Here is a 19,962-nt window from a genome sequence, read left to right as displayed (position 1 = left end):
TGTTAACAATGTCATGTTTGTCTCTGTCATCAGTTCCTGCAAAGATCCACCTTCCCAAGAACCTGAAGGACAAAGAAGCAATTCCTGCCCTGCGTGGAGAAATGGTCAATGTTAAGATACCATTTGGTGGCAAGCCAGATCCTGTCATTACATGGCAGAAGGGACAAGATCTTATTGACAGCAATGGCCACTACCAGGTCATTGTCACGCGATCGTTCACATCTTTGGTGTTCCCCAACGGCGTCGAGAAGAAGGATGCGGGATTCTATATTGTCTGTGCCAAAAACAGATTTGGAATTGATCAGCAGACGGTTGAGCTGGATGTGGCAGATGTCCCTGATCCTCCACGGGGTATTAAAGCCAGCGATGTCTCTCGAGACTCTGTCGCACTCAACTGGGTTGCCCCAGCAAATGACGGAGGAAGCAAGGTTATCAGTTATATTATTGAAAAGTGCCCGACCACAGCCGAACGATGGGAGCGTGTCGCTCAATCTCGTGATGCCCGCTACACTGTTACCGATCTATTTGGAGGAACAAGCTATCAGTTTAGAGTCATTGCTGAGAACAGGTTTGGACAGAGTGCACCATCTGAGTCCAGCGGACCCATCATGACAAAAGAGGACAAATCAAGAGTTCTCCTGTACGACACGGAGGTCGACGATACGGGCTGCGTTTCCAAAAGCAAAGCCCGACACTCTGACGCAAAGAATCTGCATAACAAATTCACTATTGCAGAAGAACTAGGAAGAGGTCAATTTGGCATCGTCCACCGCTGCGTAAACATCAGCTCGAAGAAGACCTACATGGCTAAATTTGTCAAAGTCAGGGGTGCAGATCAGACAATTGTTAAGAAGGAGATAGCCACACTGAATCTGGCTAAGCACACAAACTTCCTCCTTCTGCACGAGTCGTTCGATAGCCCCGAGGAGCTGGTCATGATCTATGACTTCATCTCAGGCGTTGACATCTTTGAGCGTCTCAACACGGCAGAGTTTGAGCTCAACGAGCGAGAGATTGCCAATTACATTCGGCAGATCTGCTCAGCCCTAGAGTTTCTGCACAGTCAGAGCTACGGACATTTTGACATCAAACCTGAGAACATTGTGTACACGACAAGAACCGGCTCAAACGTCAAAATCATTGAGATGGGCCAGTGCAGACACCTGACGCCCGGAGACCAAATCAAGATCCAGTACACCACTGCAGAGTACGCTGCCCCAGAGATCCATCAGTGCGACATGGTGAGCACCGTGACTGACATGTGGTCCGTCGGCGTCCTGTCCTATGTGCTCCTCTGCGGACTCAATCCATTCACGGCCGAAACCAACCAGCAGATGATCGACAACATTTCAAACGCAGCCTACGGCTACGACGATGAATCCTTCAAGCACGTTAGCGTCGAAGCCCTAGACTTCACCGACCGCTTAATGACGAAGGAGCGCAAGCACCGTATGACTGCTGCCGAGGCGCTGGCACATCCATGGCTATCTGCTCCTGCGGAAAATCTGAGCACCAGGACCGTCCAGAGCGGCAGACACAAGAGGTACTACCAGGCAATGGTGAAGAAAGAATGGAGCACTGTGGTGTCTGCAGCCCGCGTGGCCAGCGGCGGATCGATTCGGTCCCAGCGTGGCGTGTTAGTCGCAAAGGTGAAAATTGCCCCGTTTGAACACGGACCGGTTGGAGGCCAGGTCGGACACTTGGTGGCCAGCGAGTGCGACAGCGTCAAGTTCATCTGCAATATTGACAACTACGACAGCACCACTGAAGTCACTTGGTATTGTGGCGTCAGGCAGTTGGAAGCTAGCGACAAGTACCAAATTGATTATGAGGACGGCCTGGCGACGATCACGATCGCCAAGGTGACCGGAGCTGACGACGGCACGTATAGATGCAAGGTTGTGAATGATTACGGTGAGGACAGTGCCTACGCAGAGCTCTTTGTCAACGGCGTCAGGTCATACCGTGACTTCTTCACTGCTCGCGTGATCAAGAGGACAAAGCGTCGAATCGACACCGCCAGAATGCTTCAGAAGCCGCCCGAGTTCACACTTCCCCTCGTTAATCACACCGCATACGTTGGAGAGGATGTGCGCTTTGGTGTGACCATCACCGTTCACCCTGAGCCCCGTGTCACGTGGCACAAATCCGGACAAAAGCTGGTCCCTGGAGAGGATGACAAAAAGTATACCTTCATCAGTGACACGGGCCTGTACCAGCTAATTATCCACAGAGTCGAAGACGACGACGATGCTGAATATAGCGTTGTGGCCCGCAACAGGTATGGCGACGACAGCTGCAAGGCCCGTCTGACCGTGGTCCCGCGACCAAAACCAGCCGACCTCACTCTAAGGCCCATGTTCAAACGTCTGCTCGCCAATGTGGAGTGCAGAGAGGGCCAGAATGTTCGTTTTGAAATCAGAGTTTCAGGACACCCTGCACTGAAGTGGGAAAAGGATGGCGTGCCCATAGCCTTTGGGCCATCTATCGAGCTGGTCCACGAAGGTTTGGATTATTTCATTCTTCATGTGAGAGACACACTCCCCGAAGACTCTGGCGTATACAGAGTGACCGCGACCAATTCTGCTGGATCTGCCAGTTGTCAGGCAACACTGAAAGTGGACCGTGTCGCTCATGTAAAGAAAGATTACGAGAGCAGCCAGAAGGAGCAGCAAAGTGTGTCTCAGAAGGAGGAATTGGACAAAAAGGTCCGGTTGCATCAGATCTTGTCAGACACCGTTGTCTTGCCGTTACCTCCGGCTGCAGTGCAGGCCGTCAGGGAAGCGGCAACCATGTTTAAACCCGCCGTGATGACGAAAAAGAGCCAGAGGTCCGAGGCCCAAATACAGGAAGAAAAAGAGGAGCGAAAGAGGCGAGCCGACGAGAAAAGACTGCGTATGCCGTACGACGTACCCGCGCCGCGGGTCGTGAACCCGGCTGTTCTCGAAGAGGATGTGGAAATCAAACATTTCAAGCCACTCTCGGATATGAAGTGGTACAAGAAGCTCAGAGATCAGTACGAATTCCCAGAGCCCATTGAGAAAATTAAGCAGAAGAGGATGAAACGTATTCGTCTCTCCAGGTGGGAGCAGTTCTATGAGGTGCCCGTCAGGATCAAAGACCAGTACAAGCCAAAGTGGCGCATCCCGTCCATGACTCAGGATGATTTAGAGACGGTCAGGCCGTCGTCGAGGCACCGTGCGGTCTCACCGGGGATAGACGTCTACCGCAGGATCAGGAGAAGGTCATTGGGCGACCTGTCTGATGAGGAGCTGCTACTGCCGGCGAAGGAGTATCTGTCCATGAAGATCACCGAAGAGGAGAGGCTTCGCTTGGAGGCGGAACTGGAGCTCGGTTACTCGGCTTCACCGCCAAGCCTCAGCCCTGTCCGCTTTGAGCTGTCGTCGCTGCGCCCTTCATCACCCGCGAGAGTCTATCGTGATGACGAGGAGGAGGAGGCGGGAGCCCTTCAACGGTACGATTCGTACCGAATTCCTTCCAAATATGAGGCCGGTCCAAGCTTTGTGGAATTGCGGCAGCGCCATGACAGAGCCACATACAAGGCTCCCAGGCAGAAGCAAAGGGTATACGAGGAGAGAGAGGATCAGGACTTGCTGCGACCTCACACCACCACTCAGAGAATCTCCTCCTACAAGAGTGAACTCCAGCGCATGGAGTTTGAAGAGAAAAGTCGAAGTTTGAAAAAGGAAACGGTTATCGCTGTCACAAAAGCTTCAGAGGGCATCGAATCGGAGCATCTGACATGTTTTGCGTCCAAATATATTCCTAAACCCATGAAGAAGCTCTCCACGCCTGAGCCAGAGATAAGGGCTCCTCCCTCCGAAAAGGCTGTCCAAAAAGAGACCATTTTGCCCAGAGTGGATTTTCTCTCCAGGTATGAGGAGAGAAAGCAGACTCTCAGATCAGAGCGCAGATCTGTGGAGAGAACGTCAGATTCTCCTTTCAGTCTGGACCACATCCCTCGCATTAGCATCCGCTTGCGATCTCACCGCGTCGGCTTTGGTTCCAACACCAGCTTCACCCTGAATGTCCAGGCAAAACCGGAGCCCGGAGTCAAGTGGTTCCACAACGGAAAAGAGATCCAACCGAGCGGCAAACACCACATGAGCAACATGAGTGGACTTCTGACTCTCCAGATCTACAACTGCGCCAGTGACGATGCGGGAACATACTCTGTGGTCTGCAGGAACGTCAAAGGAGAAGCTTCTGACAGTGCCACTTTGGACGTGGCAGCAGAATTTGCTGCCTTCTCTGCCACCCACCGGGATGAGGAACTGCCATATTCCCAACTTCCAGACATGGCCAAAACAGAGAAGTACTACATCTCAGCAGTGGCAGCAGTCAAGGAAACTATGTCTGAAGTGGTGACAAAACATATCGCTGTTGTTGAAAAGGCCAAGGCCATGGTCCCTGCAAAGATTCTGACCAAACCTCAGTCTCTGAGTGTTGATGAGGGAGGTCTAGCCAGATTCTCTTGCGACGTGGATGGTGACCCAGCACCTTCTATATTGTGGCTTCGTGAGGGAGCAGCTCTGGGGTCCTCTCAGCATCACCACATTGTCTCTACGCAGTACAGCTCCTCTCTGGAAATTTCTTTTGTTCAGTTGTCTGATGCAGGAAGCTACACGTTGAGTGTAGAAAATTCCGGTGGTAAACAAGAAGCCTATTTTACTCTAACCATCCGCAAGTCTGAGTCCAAGCGGAAAGTCGGGGTCTCTCCCAGAGTCACCTCTCCTGAAGCCAAGTCCCCCGAACCTTTCAAATCCCCACAGAGAATCAAGTCTCCTGAACCAATCAAGTCCCCTCTGAGGGTCAAGTCGCCACTCTCGCCAAAGTCACCCGCTGCAAAATCCCCGCCTCCGTCGGTCAAGGAAGTCAGAGTAAAGTCACCGGTCTCCTCAAATTCCCCCACTGCAAAATCGCCGACTCCATCTGTCAATCAAATAAAATCACCAAAGCGAGTCATGTCACCAACTGTGGGAAAAAAGTCTCCTTCTGTTGACGCGGAGAACCGCAAATGCGGGACGCCACCTCACTTCCTGTTGCAACCCCGATCCCAAAATGTGGACCAGGGACAAAATGTCAAATTCACCTGCGAGGTTGCGGGAGAGCCTTTCCCAGACGTGGAGTGGTTTAAAGACAACTTGACTGTGAGTATTTGGTTTTGTTTGGTTTATTTATTATTTATGGTTTGTGCCTACTTGTTTTTGTTTTGTGTCGCCTACTTGTATGTCTCGTCACCGTGGGATGGAGGAAACGGAATTTCGGTTTCTTTGTGTGTCTTGACGTATGAAGGGATTGACAATAAAGCTGACTTTGACTTTGACTTTGACTTGACTTTGTCTCCGTTTGAACCCTTTTGACAGCCATCATCACGTCACGCTTCTTGCTCTCTCTCTTCTCTCTCTCTCTCTCTCTCTCTCTCTCTCTCTCTCTCTCTCTCTCTCTCTCTCTCTCTCTCTCGCAGCTGTCAGCCACGTCCAACGTCAAAATGACCTGGACCAACAGTATGTACACACTGGAGATTGGTGAAGCAACACTGGCAGACAGCGGCAAATACACTATCAAGGCCAAAAACCAGCTTGGCCAGTGCTCTGCCACATCCTCCCTTAATGTCATCAGTAAGTCATTGTTACTCAAACGATGCTGCGAGCAAGCTCTTCAAAAGACTAATGCATACGTGTTCCTTGCTTTCTTGCAGCTGATGCACAAAGAATGATAAGTGCGGAACAATCGGAAGATTTCTCGGCCTCTTCGGTTCGTGTGACATCAGCGTCTTTCAGCTCCACGGAGAGTTCATCTGAGACGAGCTGTCAAATTGTGCACACGTACGCTCAATCGCGTGACGAAACCTCCTCCTCGTTCGGTATATAACACCCGCCACCCCCCTCCCGCCCCCAATTTTCCTCACTGGCAATGGTTTGTTTCATGATTAATCAACAAGAATTGACACCAATTTATCTTCTTGTAAATAGGAACTCTTTCTTTTTTTTTGTACCAAACTTGACATTCAGTGATTGCCCAACTCAAGTCTCCAATTGTTTTCAGATGCGATGACACTTTGGCAGTGACATGTACATAATGTATATAGCCGGATGTGACGGTTATGGGGAATGTATGCATTGTTATTTATGACAAGAATATGAAGCGAAGGAACGAAAGCAAATGCGCTTGAACAGGAGAAAGTCCCGTGCGGAACGAATACCCTGTTAAAAGCAGAAACTAAAATGCTGCGCCTCAACGCTATGTTGACGTCTAAGATTTCCTCGGCAGGTAGAGCGTCTCCCTGTTGAAGTTAACTCGACACAAAAAAGAAACCTTGATGTTTTGGACACGTGTCGCCTTTCTGATTTCTGGCGAACGTAAGACCCCGAGCGCCGCCGGCGTCACCCTCGCGCGAGCGGCGTGACGACGTCTCACGCTCGGACCGACTGCGTCGTACCACCAATTGATTTGATGACCGGCCGAGAGCGCAAGTGGCCTGTGCTCTCCCCTTTGACGTAGGGGCGCTGCTTCTTGCACTGGACGCTCCTTTGGAACGTCTCCTTACTGCCAAAGAAGGTCCAAGTGGACTCTGCTGTGCAGAAGCAACGCCAAATCCCTTGGAGGATTGCTCATGAGTGTGTTGTGTGTATTGTAGCTTGTAGTCAAGTATTGACTTATTTGCCACGCTGACTCCATCTGCTGTGGCAAACCTTGTTTTGTTTCATTTGTCCTCCTTGGGTGTTTTATTGTTTTTGTTCTAATAAAGCATGATTTCAGCACCACATCTTGACTGTTTTTTCCCCACATGTGCATGTAGGGGAGGGTAGGGGCGGGGGTTTCACACAGCAAACTGGAAGCGGCAACATGGCGTGACCGATCGCTAAACAAATTCTTCAGCAGTGTCTAGCGACTCCCGGGACCTCTGAGGGTGAATGCCGAGACAGTGGCCAGGGGGGCACCTCGCTAAAGCATTCCAGTACAAATGGTAAGCTGTCAAGTCCGTTTGATGGTGCCGTATAGAAAGAAAGATAATTTACTCAACCGTTGTCTCCATTTGGACAGTGTCCAAGGCCACACCTGGCCACCACCGAGCTCTGCCCCTGACAGGGATGAAAATTAGGGGAGCGAAATGAATCATTGAAATTGTTGTTTACTGCAAGTTGGTCTATGTTCTCCTTTTTATATCATGTTACATGTTAATGCAAATATGTTATGCAGAGGTGTACTTTTATTCTACAGACAAATAATTCTGATGTCCTGGGACTGGTGTCGAACCCGCAACATCTTGCATGTGGGGCGGACGTGTTAACGAGTGCGGCAGTATATCTATGCAAACCGTTGCAAGTTTACTATCTATAACAGCGGTTGCTCTATGACGTCATTTCCACGTTGGAGTCGTGACGCAGAAATGACGTCAGTGGGCGGAACTTCCGTAACATTCAAATCCGTGAGTGTGGCTCGCAACACGGAAGGAGAAAGTGGATACGCTGTTCGAATATTAAGGTATATACATATGGACAAGGGAGAAAAGAAAAAGTGCTGAGATAGGCTTCGAACCCGCAACATCATGCTTAAGAGGTGGACCTGCTAACCAGTGCGCCATTATGTCAACGCATACCAATTGTAAGTCTACTAAACAAAACAGCGGTTGCTATATGACGTCTGCCACGTCAGTCACGTGACGCGAACATGACGTCAGTGGGCGGAACTTCCGCCGAGATTCATTAAATCTTTTTTTTACTTGGTCTGAGGAAATATTCTAATATTTTGAGATAGGATATTTGAGTTTTCTGAAGCTCTATGCCATAATTAGCAATATTAAAATAATCAAAGGCTTGCAATATTTCAGTTGATTTTTAATGAATCCAGTATGTATGACATTTTTGTTTTTTTAATTGCATTACAGAAAATAAAGAACTTTATCACAACATTCTAATTTTCTGAGACAGTCCTGTACATACAGACAAGGGAGAAAATAAAAAGTGCTGAGACGGGGGTTGAACACGCAATGTCATGCTTATGGGGTGGACATGCTAACTAGTGCTCCATTATGTCAACACATGTCAATTGAAAGTCTACTAAACAAAACAGCCTTTGCTATATGACGTCTGCCACGTCGTGGTCACGTGACGCGGACGTGACGTCGATGGGCGGAACTTCCGCCGAAATTCAAATCCGTGGGCAGAGTTAATTTGTTTAAAAGGGAGTGGGAAGAAGAATTATTTAATTTATTTAAATCTTTTTTGAGTGCGCACCGTTATGTCAATGCATAACAACTGTAAGTATACTAAACAAAACAGCGGTTGCTATATGACGTCTGCCACGTCGTGGTCACGTGACGCGGACGTGACGTCGATGGGCGGGAAACCTGCGATGGCGGCGAACGAGACACAGCGGATAGTAACACGACGACTAACATGAGAAATATTTTTATTTTCTGCTTGCAACTGGACCGTCTAGAGCGTACACGGTAAATACAACTCATTGTTTTTAAAAAGAAGTACTTTTGTAGCCCTGAAAAGCGAGTGAGTGTGGCGTTTGGGGGGGGGGGGGGGGGGGGGACGTCGAACTCGGCGTCTGCTTCCAGCCACAGACACCGAATTTCGACGATTCTTTCTGGTCAACGGTTGTAAATTATTGCGTTGATTAAAAAAGAAAACTTTATTTAACTCTACTTTTAACTTTACCGTTTCAGATAAGCGGGTATCACGTCGCAGTCATGTGCCGCGGGAATGACGTCAATTGGCGGAAATCCCGCCAAGATTCAAATCTGTGGGCGCGGATTGCCGTGAGCGAGACAGCGGATACAAACACGACGATTATCAACAGAAATATCTTTATTTTCTGCTTGCAACTGGACCGTCTAGAGCGTACACGGTAAATACAACTCATTGTTTTTAAAAAGAAGTACTTTTGTAGCCCTGAAAAGCGAGTGAGTGTGGCGTTTGGGGGGGGGACGTCGAACTCGGCGTCTGCTTCCAGCCACAGACACCGAATTTCGACGATTCTTTCTGGTCAACGGTTGTAAATTATTGCGTTGATTAAAAAAGAAAACTTTATTTAACTCTACTTTTAACTTTACCGTTTCAGATAAGCGGGTATTACGTCGCAGTCATGTGCCGCGGGAATGACGTCAATTGGCGGAAATCCCGCCAAGATTCAAATCTGTGGGCGCGGATTGCCGTGAGCGAGACAGCGGATACAAACACGACGATTATCAACAGAAATATCTTTATTTTCTGCTTGCAACTGGACCGTCTAGAGCGTACACGGTAAATACAACTCATTGTGTTTAGAGATTTACGTTTGTGTAGTTTGACTAAAGTTGTCGATGTAGCTAGCGTTCACTGTGTAATAGCACTGTGTAGCTGAGTAGCTAACCCTAGCTCAGGGGTGGCCAACCAGTCAGACTAAGAGCCACATTTTTTTTACTGTGTACCGTTGTTGTGCTTGATTTGGGTCCCCCGTGAGATTTTGTTCCCCCTGCCGCGGGAGCGCGAACGCCTTATTTGGAAAGCGAAAAACCGATGTCGTACGGCGTCAGCACTACGTTGTTTTCAATAAAAACATGAAGAACTCACGTTTGCGTCAGTCAATTTTAATTTTTATAAAGGATTATTCTCATTTGATGTCTTTAAATTCATCCGCGTTGTGCCATTGAAGCGGGGTGCATTCAAAGACCAGTCGTACAGTCGGAACACTCATTCCCTTCACCAAAAAGCAACAATATAATTAAGTGAGCTCTTTGCATAAACCTCGATGCAAAGAAACTCCTCTTTTTGGGTACAGGCTACAAGGAGTATATATTACAAAGGAGACTTTATACTTAATTGTGATCATCATTCATCCATCCATCCATTTTATTCCTCAGGTATTTTCAAAGCAAATTAATATTGTTGCATTTATTAATTTGCTTTAAAATGACAGCGCAATATAATTAAAAGCTGACACTGTAGCAATGTCAAACGTGTTCATTTAAGAAAAAGCCACACACGTTTTGTGATCAAATCTTTCAGAACGAGAATGATTTGAGTGAATTGATTTGAATGAATAATTGAGAAGAGATTTCAGTTCTGAAGGCTCCTTTTGTCCCAAGCAAAGTGACAGATGTGGGGAGGGGGGATAAAAATTGTAACAGGAATTCTATAAAAATGTCAAGCCGTGAGGATATGTTCCCCCCCCCCCCCCTTATTTTGAGAACGGTGAGTGCTGGACTCCAGATGTTTTTTTTCTGTCTTCCTGGGGGTCTGTTCAGGTTGTGTGAAAAATTTGAACAGGTTCCCTCATTCCTAGGCCAAATTACAGGGGGGGGGGGGGACACATCCTCACAGCTGCCCGGTGAGGATATGTCTCTCCCCCCCCCCTTTATTTTGAGAACGGGGAGTGCTGGACTCCAGCGTTTTTTCACTCACCGTCACTCACCGTTCTCAAAATAAGGGGGGGGGGGGAACATATCCTCACGGGGCAGCTGTGAGGATTTGTTCCAGCCCTGTAATTTGGCCTAGGAATGAGGGAACCTGTTCAAAAATTTCACACAACCTGAACAGACCCCCAGGAAGACAGAAAAAAAAACAGCTGCAGTCCAGCACTCACCGTTCTCAAAATAAAGGGGGGGGACGACATATCCTCACGGCTTGACATTTTTATAGAGTTCCTTACAATTTTTATCCCCCCTCCCCACCATCTGTCACTTTGCTTGGGACAAAAGGAGCCTTCAGAACTGAAATCTCTTCTCAATTATTCATTCAAATCAATTCACTCAAATCATTCTCGTTCTGAAAGATTTGATCACAAAACGTGTGTGGCTTTTTCTTAAATGAACACGTTTGACATTGCTACAGTGTCAGCTTTTAATTATATTGCGCTGTCATTTTAAAGCAAATTAATAAATGCAACTATTAATTTGCTTTGATAATACCTGAGGAATAAAATGGATGGATGGATGGATGAATGATTATCACAATTAAGTATTTGTAATATACTCCTTGTAGCCTGTACCCAAAAAGGAGTTTTTTGCATCGAGGTTTATGCAAAGAGCTCACTTAATTATATTGTTGCTTTTTGGTGAAGGGAATGAGTGTTCCGACTGTACGACTGGTCTTTGAATGCACCCCGCTTCAATGGCACAACGCGGATGAATTTAAAGACATCAAATGAGAATAATCCTTTACAAAAATTAAAATTGACTGACGCAAACGTGAGTTCTTCATGTTTTTATTGAAAACAACGTAGTGCTGATGCCGTACGACGCCGTACGACATCGGTTTTTCGCTTTCCAAATAAGGCGTGCGCGCTCCCGTGGCAGGGGGAACAAAATCTCACGGGGGAACCAAATCAAGCACAACACCGTAAAGAGCCACAACTGATGGCAACAGTTCGAAAAGGGAGTGGCCAGGGTGGGAAGTGTCCTTCAGAATGTTCTGTGTTTTTTTTTGAGACAGCAGGTTCTGTGTAGGTCTTCCAGTGTGGGGAGAGGGCAGCCAATGATCTTCTGTGCTGTGTTGATGACCCCTTGGAGCTTTTTCCTCTGAGCAGCAGTGCAGCTGGAGTACCAAACACATATACAGTACGTTAAAGTGCTTTCTATGGAGCAGCGATAGAAGGACACCAGCAGTCTCTGTGTAATGCTGTGCCTCCTCAGCACCCTTAAAAAGTAGAGTCTCTGCTGGGCCTTTTTAAGCAGCTCAGAGGTGTTCACGCCCCAGGTGAAGTCCTCCTCGATGTGGACTCCCAGGTAGCGGAAGGAGGACACCCTCTTCACACAGACCCCGTCGATGATAAGTGGTGGAATGTCCGTTTTATTTTTCCTCCTAAAATCAATGACCAGTTCTTGGGTTTTAGCCGTGTTTAGGAGCAGATTGTTCTCTCCGCACCACTCCGATAGCTGGACCACTTCGTCCCTGTAGGCAGACTCATCCCCCTTTGAGATATTCAAAAGCATATTCAAACTGTCTAATTCCGAACATTCATGTTATTCCACTCGGTCTTATTACCAACTTCTATCAATTCAACTAAGTGTTTAATATGTCCTATCAGGGCTGAAGTCAAAATTTGGCACCATCATGTGGTGAAATTTGGAATTGCAGCACATCCAATTTTGCCTGGGAATAAACAAAAGTTTTGAAAAGAAGGCCATTAGAATTATAAACAAATCTGATTACCTTGAAAATAATAACAAGCTATTTCTTAAATAACAAATTCTTCAATTCAAAGATTTGGTAGATTATCAGACTGCTCAAAGTGAAGCAAAACTGTTTACCTAAAAATATTCAAAAGCATATTCAAACTATGTCTAATTCAGAACATTCATGTTATTCCACTCGGTCTTATTACGAACTTCTATCAATTCAACTAAGTTTAATATTTCCTATCATGGCTCAAGTCAAAATTTGGCACCATCATGTGGTGAAATTTGGAATTGCAGCACATCCAATTTTGCCTGGGAACAAACAGATTAAATAAGTCTTACTTCTTGCCACTCCTTCTCAAACAAGTAAACTGCCCATTTTGCGCATTAGATGTTCTGTTAATACCTAGTATTTATACAAAGTCATAATTTAAATTACTTTCAACATTTATTCATCCATTCAACCACCGTTACTCCACTCGCTCTTATTACCAACTTCTGTCGATTTAACTAAGCGTTTAATACATCCTATCAGGTCTCAAGTCAAGATTTGGCACCATACATCCAATTTTGCCAGGGAACAAAAATAGATTAAATAAACTAAATAAGTCTTCATATTAAATGAGTTTAATACGTCCTATCAGGTCCCAAGTCAAGATTTTGGCACCGTACTTTGTTGAAATTTGCAATTGCAGCAAATCCAATTTTGCCTGGGAACAAAAATAGATTAAATAAACTAAATAAGTCTTACTTGTTCCCATTAAATAAATTAAATAAGTCTTGCTTGTTCCCACTCCTTTTCAAAAAAAGTAGTTTAAAACGAGGGCCCCTCCCTCAATCTTTAACCCTAACCCCGCACGTCACATTGTGTTGTATCTGCGAATATTGGTTGAGGCCAAATGATAAAGTTTTCTTTCATTCCTTTAGGTTCCACGGTGTTCTTTGGCTGTATGTTTTCCACTGTAAGAAGGATAAAAATACAAAGTACAACAGTTGCACGTTGGCGAAGACGTCTCCGGTGAGTCCTTCCTTCCTTTTTATTCATGGGAAAGTCACAGACAACAATAGCTAAAGTAAAACATTGTTAGAGGTTACAAACTACATTTGTCTTAAATTGGATAGATGACTTGTTCCCACACCTCTTCAAACAAGTAAACTGGCCATTTTGTGCAGGAGATTTTCTGTTTATACCTAGTATTTATACAGTCATAATTTAAATGAACAAATAAGATTCATTCACTCACTCATTCATTCAAAATATCCAAAGTTGTGTGTGCTATTTGTAATTGAGAATAGATCTCATGTTACTCCACTCGCTCATACGACCAACTTCTATCAATTTAACTAGGCGTTTAATACGTCCTATCAGGTCTCAAGTCAAGATTTGGCACTGTGCTTTGTTGAAATTTGCAATTGCAGCAAATCCAATTTTGCCTGGGAACAAAAATAGATTAAATAAGTCTGACTTCTTCCCATTAAATAAATGAAATAAGTCTCTCTTCTTCACAGTCCTTTTCAAACAAGTAAACTGGCCATTTTGTGCAGTAGTTTTTGTGTTCACACCTAGTATTTATCCCAAATCATAATTGAAATGACTTCATTCATTCATTTTGGAAATTTGGAATTCCAGCAAATCCGTTCTTTCCGATAAATAAGTCTTACTTCTTCCCTTTAAATCAGTGGTTCCCAAAGTGGGCGGTACCGCCCCCCTGGGGGCGGTGGAAAGATCTGGGGGGGCGGTGAGGAAGAAAGGGGCGGTAGGGGGGCGGTAGGGGGGCGGTAGGGGGGCGGCAGTCGATTTGTACACAACACGCCGCTCTGGCCCAGTCAGATCCGACAGCATAGACTACAAAAGCAAAAGCTCAGGTTTGTAATTTAAAGCTTGTAATGTTCAGAATTTTATCTTATAATAAAAACCGCATTCTGGCGGTCAACATCATCTTGAGTTCAAGTCAACATGAAATTGGGGACTCGCCAGAACGCGCCGTGTTGTGTTGAGCTGGTTAGGGCAGTGGTCCCCAACCACCGGGCCGCGGACCGGTACCGGGCCGCCAAGCCGCACAACATTATTTTTTTTATCGACGATCAATTAATTCAGGTCAAGACACTCGTCCCGGTCACGTGACATGTTTCCCCAGTCGAGCCCGCAAAGCTAATTTGTGGCGACAGGCTAACTAACCAGGCAGTGAAGCATTCAAAACTGCTTCAACACATGGAGACCAAGCATCCTGCAATAAAAGACAAACCTTAAATCACTTCGGGTGTCATTGTCTCCGATTACGTCTAGATGGGACCGGCTCGTTTCTGAGAAACAAACTCAGTGCTCCCACTAATTCAACGTAATGGTAATGATATTATAAATGTATTATTTATTTATTTATATAAATGTATTATTTATTTATATAAATGCCTGTCCTTGGGGGGGGGGGGGGCGCTAGGAATTCACTGGAGAGCCAAAGGGGGCGCCAGCCTGCAAAAGTTTGGGAACCACTGCTTTAAATGAATGAAATAAGTCTTACTTCCCACTCCTTTTCAAACAAGTAAAGTCTGGCCATTTTGTGTAGTATATTTTCTGTTTATACCTAGTATTTATACAAAATCATAATTAAAATGACAATTAGCAAATAAATTAATTAATTTACTCAAGTCTTTAATATGTCCTATTAAGTATGATATTAAGATTTGTCACCATCCTTAGGTATAATTTGGATTTGCTGCAGATCAAATAGACAAATGCATTGGCCAAGTTATTTTAAGAGCACGTGGGGTGATGTGATTTCCTTTGTGAGATGTTTTGCATTTGTGATGTCATACTCTGTTTTTTGTGATGTCATACTCTGTAATTGTGCTAAGAGGCTAGGTGCTAAGAGGCTAGGTGCTGAGGTCTGATGTGGTTAGGTGCTAAAGGTGACATTTGCTATGTGCTAAAGGTGACATTTGCTATGTGCTAAAGGTGACATTTGCTATGTGCTAAAGGTGACATTTGCTATGTGCTAAAGGTGACATTTGCTATGTGCTAAAGGTGACATTTGCAATGTGCTAAAGGTGACATTTGCTATGTGCTAAAGGTGACATTTGCAATGTGCTAAAGGTGACATTTGCAATGTGCTAAAGGTGACATTTGCAATGTGCTAAAGGTGACATTTGCAATGTGCTAAAGGTGACATTTGCAATGTGCTAAAGGTGACATTTGCAATGTGCTAAAGGTGACATTTGCAATGTGCTAAAGGTGACATTTGCAATGTGCTAAAGGTGACATTTGCAATGTGCTAAAGGTGACATTTGCAATGTGCTAAAGGTGACATTTGCAATGTGCTAAAGGTGACATTTGCAATGTGCTAAAGGTGACATTTGCAATGTGCTAAAGGTGACATTTGCAATGTGCTAAAGGTGACATTTGCAATGTGCTAAAGGTGACATTTGCAATGTGCTAAAGGTGACATTTGCAATGTGCTAAAGGTGACATTTGCAATGTGCTAAAGGTGACATTTGCTATGTGCTAAAGGTGACATTTGCTATGTGCTAAAGGTGACATTTGCTATGTGCTAAAGGTGACATTTGCTATGTGCTAAAGGTGACATTTGCTATGTGCTAAAGGTGACATTTGCTATGTGCTAAAGGTGACATTTGCTATGTGCTAAAGGTGACATTTGCTATGTGCTAAAGGTGACATTTGCTATGTGCTAAAGGTGACATTTGCTATGTGCTAAAGGTGACATTTGCTATGTGCTAAAGGTGACATTTGCTATGTGCTAAAGGTGACATTTGCTATGTGCTAAAGGTGACATTTGCTATGTGCTAAAGGTGACATTTGCTATGTGCTAAAGGTGACATTTGCTATGTGCTAAAGGTGACATTTGCTATGTGCTAAAGGTGACATTTGCTATGTGCTAAAGGTGACATTTGCTATGTGCTAAAGGTGACATTTGCTATGTGCTAAAGGTGACATTTGCTATGTGCTAAAGGTGACATTTGCTATGTGCTAAAGGTGACATTTGCTATGTGCTAAAGGTGACATTTGCTATGTGCTAAGGTGACATTTGCTATGTGCTAAAGGTGACATTTGCTATGTGCTAAAGGTGACATTTGCTATGTGCTAAAGGTGACATTTGCTATGTGCTAAAGGTGACATTTGCTATGTGCTAAAGGTGACATTTGCTATGTGCTAAAGGTGACATTTGCTATGTGCTAAAGGTGACATTTGCTATGTGCTAAAGGTGACATTTGCTATGTGCTAAAGGTGACATTTGCTATGTGCTAAAGGTGACATTTGCTATGTGCTAAAGGTGACATTTGCTATGTGCTAAAGGTGACATTTGCTATGTGCTAAAGGTGACATTTGCTATGTGCTAAAGGTGACATTTGCTATGTGCTAAAGGTGACATTTGCTATGTGCTAAAGGTGACATTTGCTATGTGCTAAAGGTGACATTTGCTATGTGCTAAAGGTGACATTTGCTATGTGCTAAAGGTGACATTTGCTATGTGCTAAAGGTGACATTTGCTATGTGCTAAAGGTGACATTTGCTATGTGCTAAAGGTGACATTTGCTATGTGCTAAAGGTGACATTTGCTATGTGCTAAAGGTGACATTTGCTATGTGCTAAAGGTGACATTTGCTATGTGCTAAAGGTGACATTTGCTATGTGCTAAAGGTGACATTTGCTATGTGCTAAAGGTGACATTTGCTATGTGCTAAAGGTGACATTTGCTATGTGCTAAAGGTGACATTTGCTATGTGCTAAAGGTGACATTTGCTATGTGCTAAAGGTGACATTTGCTATGTGCTAAAGGTGACATTTGCTATGTGCTAAAGGTGACATTTGCTATGTGCTAAAGGTGACATTTGCTATGTGCTAAAGGTGACATTTGCTATGTGCTAAAGGTGACATTTGCTATGTGCTAAAGGTGACATTTGCTATGTGCTAAAGGTGACATTTGCTATGTGCTAAAGGTGACATTTGCTATGTGCTAAAGGTGACATTTGCTATGTGCTAAAGGTGACATTTGCTATGTGCTAAAGGTGACATTTGCTATGTGCTAAAGGTGACATTTGCTATGTGCTAAAGGTGACATTTGCTATGTGCTAAAGGTGACATTTGCTATGTGCTAAAGGTGACATTTGCTATGTGCTAAAGGTGACATTTGCTATGTGCTAAAGGTGACATTTGCTATGTGCTAAAGGTGACATTTGCTATGTGCTAAAGGTGACATTTGCTATGTGCTAAAGGTGACATTTGCTATGTGCTAAAGGTGACATTTGCTATGTGCTAAAGGTGACATTTGCTATGTGCTAAAGGTGACATTTGCTATGTGCTAAAGGTGACATTTGCTATGTGCTAAAGGTGACATTTGCTATGTGCTAAAGGTGACATTTGCTATGTGCTAAAGGTGACATTTGCTATGTGCTAAAGGTGACATTTGCTATGTGCTAAAGGTGACATTTGCTATGTGCTAAAGGTGACATTTGCTATGTGCTAAAGGTGACATTTGCTATGTGCTAAAGGTGACATTTGCTATGTGCTAAAGGTGACATTTGCTATGTGCTAAAGGTGACATTTGCTATGTGCTAAAGGTGACATTTGCTATGTGCTAAAGGTGACATTTGCTATGTGCTAAAGGTGACATTTGCTATGTGCTAAAGGTGACATTTGCTATGTGCTAAAGGTGACATTTGCTATGTGCTAAAGGTGACATTTGCTATGTGCTAAAGGTGACATTTGCTATGTGCTAAAGGTGACATTTGCTATGTGCTAAAGGTGACATTTGCTATGTGCTAAAGGTGACATTTGCTATGTGCTAAAGGTGACATTTGCTATGTGCTAAAGGTGACATTTGCTATGTGCTAAAGGTGACATTTGCTATGTGCTAAAGGTGACATTTGCTATGTGCTAAAGGTGACATTTGCTATGTGCTAAAGGTGACATTTGCTATGTGCTAAAGGTGACATTTGCTATGTGCTAAAGGTGACATTTGCTATGTGCTAAAGGTGACATTTGCTATGTGCTAAAGGTGACATTTGCTATGTGCTAAAGGTGACATTTGCTATGTGCTAAAGGTGACATTTGCTATGTGCTAAAGGTGACATTTGCTATGTGCTAAAGGTGACATTTGCTATGTGCTAAAGGTGACATTTGCTATGTGCTAAAGGTGACATTTGCTATGTGCTAAAGGTGACATTTGCTATGTGCTAAAGGTGACATTTGCTATGTGCTAAAGGTGACATTTGCTATGTGCTAAAGGTGACATTTGCTATGTGCTAAAGGTGACATTTGCTATGTGCTAAAGGTGACATTTGCTATGTGCTGCTAGGGTTAGGGTTAGGGTTTCGCTTAGGGCTATGTGCTGCTAGGGTTAGGGTTAGGGTTTCGCTTAGGGCTATGTGCTGCTAGGGTTAGGGTTAGGGTTAGGGTTAGGGCTATGTGCTGCTAGGGTTAGGGTTAGGGTTTCGCTTAGGGCTATGTGCTGCTAGGGTTAGGGTTAGGGTTTCGCTTAGGGCTATGTGCTGCTAGGGTTAGGGTTAGGGTTTCGCTTAGGGCTATGTGCTGCTAGGGTTAGGGTTAGGGTTTCGCTTAGGGCTATGTGCTGCTAGGGTTAGGGTTAGGGTTTCGCTTAGGGCTATGTGCTGCTAGGGTTAGGGTTAGGGTTTCGCTTAGGGCTATGTGCTGCTAGGGTTAGGGTTAGGGTTTCGCTTAGGGCTATGTGCTGCTAGGGTTAGGGTTAGGGTTTCGCTTAGGGCTATGTGCTGCTAGGGTTAGGGTTAGGGTTTCGCTTAGGGCTATGTGCTGCTAGGGTTAGGGTTAGGGTTTCGCTTAGGGCTATGTGCTGCTAGGGTTAGGGTTAGGGTTTCGCTTAGGGCTATGTGCTGCTAGGGTTAGGGTTAGGGTTTCGCTTAGGGCTATGTGCTGCTAGGGTTAGGGTTAGGGTTTCGCTTAGGGCTATGTGCTGCTAGGGTTAGGGTTAGGGTTTCGCTTAGGGCTATGTGCTGCTAGGGTTAGGGTTAGGGTTTCGCTTAGGGCTATGTGCTGCTAGGGTTAGGGTTAGGGTTTCGCTTAGGGCTATGTGCTGCTAGGGTTAGGGTTAGGGTTTCGCTTAGGGCTATGTGCTGCTAGGGTTAGGGTTAGGGTTTCGCTTAGGGCTATGTGCTGCTAGGGTTAGGGTTAGGGTTTCGCTTAGGGCTATGTGCTGCTAGGGTTAGGGTTAGGGTTAGGCTTAGGGCTATGTGCTGCTAGGGTTAGGGTTAGGGTTAGGCTTAGGGCTATGTGCTGCTAGGGTTAGGGTTAGGGTTAGGCTTAGGGCTATGTGCTGCTAGGGTTAGGGTTAGGGTTAGGCTTAGGGCTATGTGCTGCTAGGGTTAGGGTTAGGGTTAGGCTTAGGGCTATGTGCTGCTAGGGTTAGGGTTAGGGTTAGGCTTAGGGCTATGTGCTGCTAGGGTTAGGGTTAGGGTTTCGCTTAGGGCTATGTGCTGCTAGGGTTAGGGTTAGGGTTTCGCTTAGGGCTATGTGCTGCTAGGGTTAGGGTTAGGGTTTCGCTTAGGGCTATGTGCTGCTAGGGTTAGGGTTAGGGTTTCGCTTAGGGCTATGTGCTGCTAGGGTTAGGGTTAGGGTTTCGCTTAGGGCTATGTGCTGCTAGGGTTAGGGTTAGGGTTTCGCTTAGGGCTATGTGCTGCTAGGGTTAGGGTTAGGGTTTCGCTTAGGGCTATGTGCTGCTAGGGTTAGGGTTAGGGTTTCGCTTAGGGCTATGTGCTGCTAGGGTTAGGGTTAGGGTTTCGCTTAGGGCTATGTGCTGCTAGGGTTAGGGTTAGGGTTTCGCTTAGGGCTATGTGCTGCT

At 45.2% G+C, this 19,962-nt stretch overlaps 1 protein-coding gene and 1 long non-coding RNA gene across 3 annotated transcripts in view; both read left to right on the top strand.

Moving 5' to 3' along the window:
- LOC119139825 (titin-like) overlaps window positions 1-6,788 on the top strand; it is a 116,565-nt gene extending 109,777 nt beyond the window's left edge. For both annotated transcript variants that reach the window (XM_037280826.1, XM_037280825.1), the window contains 3 exons: window positions 34-5,171; window positions 5,489-5,642; window positions 5,723-6,788. In XM_037280826.1, the coding sequence (XP_037136721.1) occupies window positions 34-5,171; window positions 5,489-5,642; window positions 5,723-5,895 (5,465 nt within the window). In that variant the 3' untranslated portion in view covers window positions 5,896-6,788. The remainder of the gene's footprint in view (window positions 1-33; window positions 5,172-5,488; window positions 5,643-5,722) is intronic.
- Window positions 6,789-8,728: 1,940 nt separating this feature from the next.
- On the top strand, window positions 8,729-13,096 carry LOC119115166. The gene is made up of 3 exons (XR_005096104.1): window positions 8,729-8,883; window positions 9,097-9,278; window positions 13,061-13,096. It is a non-coding gene; the product is annotated as an uncharacterized LOC119115166 (long non-coding RNA).
- The last annotated feature ends 6,866 nt before the right edge of the window (window positions 13,097-19,962 follow it).

This window comes from Syngnathus acus, chromosome 21 (genome assembly GCF_901709675.1).
Source record: "Syngnathus acus chromosome 21, fSynAcu1.2, whole genome shotgun sequence".
Taxonomy (NCBI): Eukaryota; Metazoa; Chordata; class Actinopteri; order Syngnathiformes; family Syngnathidae; genus Syngnathus; species Syngnathus acus.
Note: the sequence above shows the minus strand (reverse complement) of the source record. Positions and strands in the feature narration are given on the sequence as shown.